Source organism: Sinocyclocheilus grahami, unplaced genomic scaffold (genome assembly GCF_001515645.1).
Source record: "Sinocyclocheilus grahami isolate Dianchi unplaced genomic scaffold, SAMN03320097.WGS_v1.1 scaffold316.1, whole genome shotgun sequence".
NCBI lineage: Eukaryota > Metazoa > Chordata > Actinopteri > Cypriniformes > Cyprinidae > Sinocyclocheilus > Sinocyclocheilus grahami.
The window spans coordinates 937,791-941,245 of record NW_015505495.1 but is presented as its reverse complement, the minus strand read 5'-3'; the positions used below and the strand labels follow the sequence as shown (position 1 = coordinate 941,245).

At 35.1% G+C, this 3,455-nt stretch overlaps 1 protein-coding gene across 1 annotated transcript in view; it reads right to left on the bottom strand.

The window, feature by feature from the left end:
* The window catches only part of ubr5 (ubiquitin protein ligase E3 component n-recognin 5), a 65,626-nt gene that overhangs the window by 50,993 nt on the left and 11,178 nt on the right, over window positions 1-3,455 (bottom strand). The window contains exons 7-8 of the mRNA XM_016294343.1: window positions 1,669-1,828; window positions 1,426-1,575 (exon numbers count right to left, since the gene is read on the bottom strand). Coding sequence (XP_016149829.1) covers window positions 1,426-1,575; window positions 1,669-1,828 — 310 coding nt within the window. The remainder of the gene's footprint in view (window positions 1-1,425; window positions 1,576-1,668; window positions 1,829-3,455) is intronic.

Sequence of the window (3,455 nt, the reverse complement as noted above, 5' to 3'; positions counted from 1 at the left end):
TACCTGCGTCTGTGCGTCTCTCCAGTAGGCTATTTAATCTATTTTATTAATAGAAGTCACAGGGCAGCATTCTCAAGAAGTTTGTGTCCTCCTGAATGTTTGTACACGTGCGCAGCGTGATCGCCGATCTCACAAACCAAAATAATAGACATGATTTTCTCAGGCCACATGTAAAATCATATGTATTATTATAAAGATTATTAAAATTAATACGTATGGATGACAGTTGATTACAATAATATTTCAGTTTATTTCTATCATTAGAGACAGTTTCCCCTGTGGGACAGATAAAGTTAATATTAGTCGTATATTAATAATAGGCTACTTCATTAACTTTGTTATTTACTATCCCTGGTGTAGTATTATTCAGAAGTAAAAACCAACAATATTTTTTTTCACCATGTTTCCAAAGTCTCTACCCCAGGTCCAAAAGAAATGTACAGAATGTACAAACTGAAAACATTAAATACTTTTGTGATCTATTTCCATTTGTTATTTTCAAAAGAGAAATACTGTCGTGGATGTTTACAGAGCAGAGGTCACCTTTTTTTAATTCCAATGGGAGAGATGGACTTCTGTTTGTCTTTTGTTTATTATTATTTTGTGCTGTATTGTTGGTTACTGTGTTATTTCTGTTTCAAAAGCCAGCAATAAATAACACTTTAATATCTAAAGAGTGTTCATGTGATTTTATACATTAGTAATGTTGGGAAATGAATAAATGCATAATAATCGTAAAACCGTGATTATTCCTCAGACAATAATCGTACCAACAAAATCTATAATCGTTGCATCCCTAATTACCACCACCTATCTCTCAAACGGACCATTGACACTCCTAATTGAGATTGTAGATAGAGTGTCAATGGTCCATTTGAGAGATAGGTGGCGGTAATGCACTTATAAGTCTGCAATCCGCCGTAAAGCAAGACAACGACGACATTGCGTGAATCAGAGGTTAAAAACGATATAAATACCGTTCAGTTTCTTGCACAGACTGATCGTTTTGTGTCTTTACACATCAATCTATCGTCACGAGCCGCAGGTTTTAATTTGGTTTTGTTTGTGTATGTTTTTTTTTTACTCTCAAAGCCATGATTGCCATTCACCTCCATTATAAGACTGACAGACTGCAACAGTTTGTGTTAAAAATCTCCGTTTGTGTTCTACTGAAGAAACAAAGTCACCTACATCTTGGATGTCCTGGGGGTAAGCAGATAAACATCAAACTTCAGTTTCAAATCAATAGCATTTTCCTCATATTTCATATCTGCATGAATGTGTTGTGAGTTGTGACTTTATATATAAAAAATACAGTATTAACGAAGAACGCAGTGGTTGTGGCACAATCATTTCCACAAATCTTGCTGAATGGCTTCATGACACTGAGTGTATGCAAGCAAGACCGTGTGTTTTGGCCTTTACCTCGTGAAGAGCCGAGCCGAGACAAGGAAGAGCGTCGAAAAGAGGGGTAGCCGAAGTAGCTGATGTCCTCAGAGAACATGGCATCCGCGTCAATGATCACGCTGGGGTGTGCGGAGTGAATGTCCGCGTCTAGCAGTGACATCAAGTCTTCTGTGGAAATTTGAAAGGTATTGTCAGAAAGGTTTGTTAAAATGTCTCAGTCTTGAGCGTCATTACCGTGACCCATCTTCTGCGTCGGTTTACCTCCAGGTAAGTAGGACTCGCTGGCCGTGTCGTCTCCGTCATCTCCATCCTCGTCATCTCTGCTCAGCAGGTTGTTTACAGCCAAGTTCACATCAAGGTTTGTGCGCTGCAGCTCTCGAATGATGACACTCCTGGACTTTCCCTGAAGAACCACCTGGGCCTGGTTGGGGAAGCAAAACCAATCAGCTGCAAAATTACACAGCAGCTCGGCGTCACATCACCCCAAAATCAATGAAATTCATATTAATAATATAGAATTAATTGTATATTATATCATTATTATTTTGTTAATGGCATATTAACAGCCTAATTTTATTACCTGTATTTTATTGAAAACTACCGTTATTAATAAATAAATATAAATGCATGCTAAAAATGTTGAAACAAGGTTTGAAATATAAGTAGAATATTTTACTTTATAATTTAAACTGTCATGTTTCTAAAATTGTATTAATGTGAAAAGCTATATGAATTTTTTTGTAGTATTTATATTTCACACAACACATGACATTTAGCATACATTTATACTTGCTAATAAAACATTTTCAAAAATAATTATATATTGTAGTATTTAGATTTCAAATCTTCACACGACATTTAGCATGCATTTATATTTGTAAAAAATATTTTTCAATACATTTGTTTTATTATATTGTATTTTTATATTATATAATTATATGATTATATTATGTAATATTGTAGTATTTATAGTTCAACCTTTACACACAATATTTTGCATGCATTTGTTAATAAATGCATGCATGCTCTTTTTTTTTTCCTGTGTTTTTTGTTCTGTCACTGTCATTCTGTTACACTGTGGAAGCTTCTGTCACAAAAACAAATTCCTCGTATGTGTAAACATACCTGGCAATAAAGCTCATTCTGATTCTGATAACGTGAATATTTATCAATACAAGCAATAAAATTTGGCTTCATCAAATACATTTTTAGTTGCAGCCCTAGGTGTATTGCTGAATGGCCAAAAAAAATTATTTTTTTTATTTCAGTCTAATTGTATGTCTAAAGCTTCAAATGCTACGAGTTTCTCAATTGAGAATGAAGTTATGTAAAAAGCTGAGTAATATACCCAAACATTACATGTAACTTAATAAGCAGACTAGGGCTGCCGCGATTCGTCGATTCAATTCGACTATTCGATTTTTAAAAACCCTCGACTTCATTTTGCTCGCGTCGACTAACCGGCAAAATACCGGAAGTGGCGCATTTCACGGACGAGAATCCATAAAACACATTATTGGACCGTTTTCCAAGGCCTCATGATATATTAAACCCGCTTAAAAATTATAATTAAGCATAACTGTGAATTCACAAATGCTACGAATTAAATAATTATACGTGATGCAGTTATAGGCGTGTAGGTTACGTACATGCGTCACACAGCGGCTCCGTTCACAGTAAATGCTGTTCCACAGGAACTGTTATCACTTACATGTGTGTGGAGTGGCTCAAACTCCATCTGCGCATGTTGTTGTGAGTTTGGGTTTATTATAACGTTCATCTGGGAACGCAACGTGCGCCATTTCATCAGATTAAATCCATGCAAACTTTATAAAATACATCATTATCTCGCGATTTTAAAATAAAAGCTCAAACCCTCACTCTTGAGTTTACACGTTTTGATGTCCACATTCTTTTAATTACAGTGGCTATAGCATTTCCGTCCTAAAGAAATGGCCAAATATTAAAGATTAAGTGGACATTTGAAAATAAATGGTGCTTGATAAATATGAAAAAAGTATTAGATCGCACAGTAATGTGTAAAAACA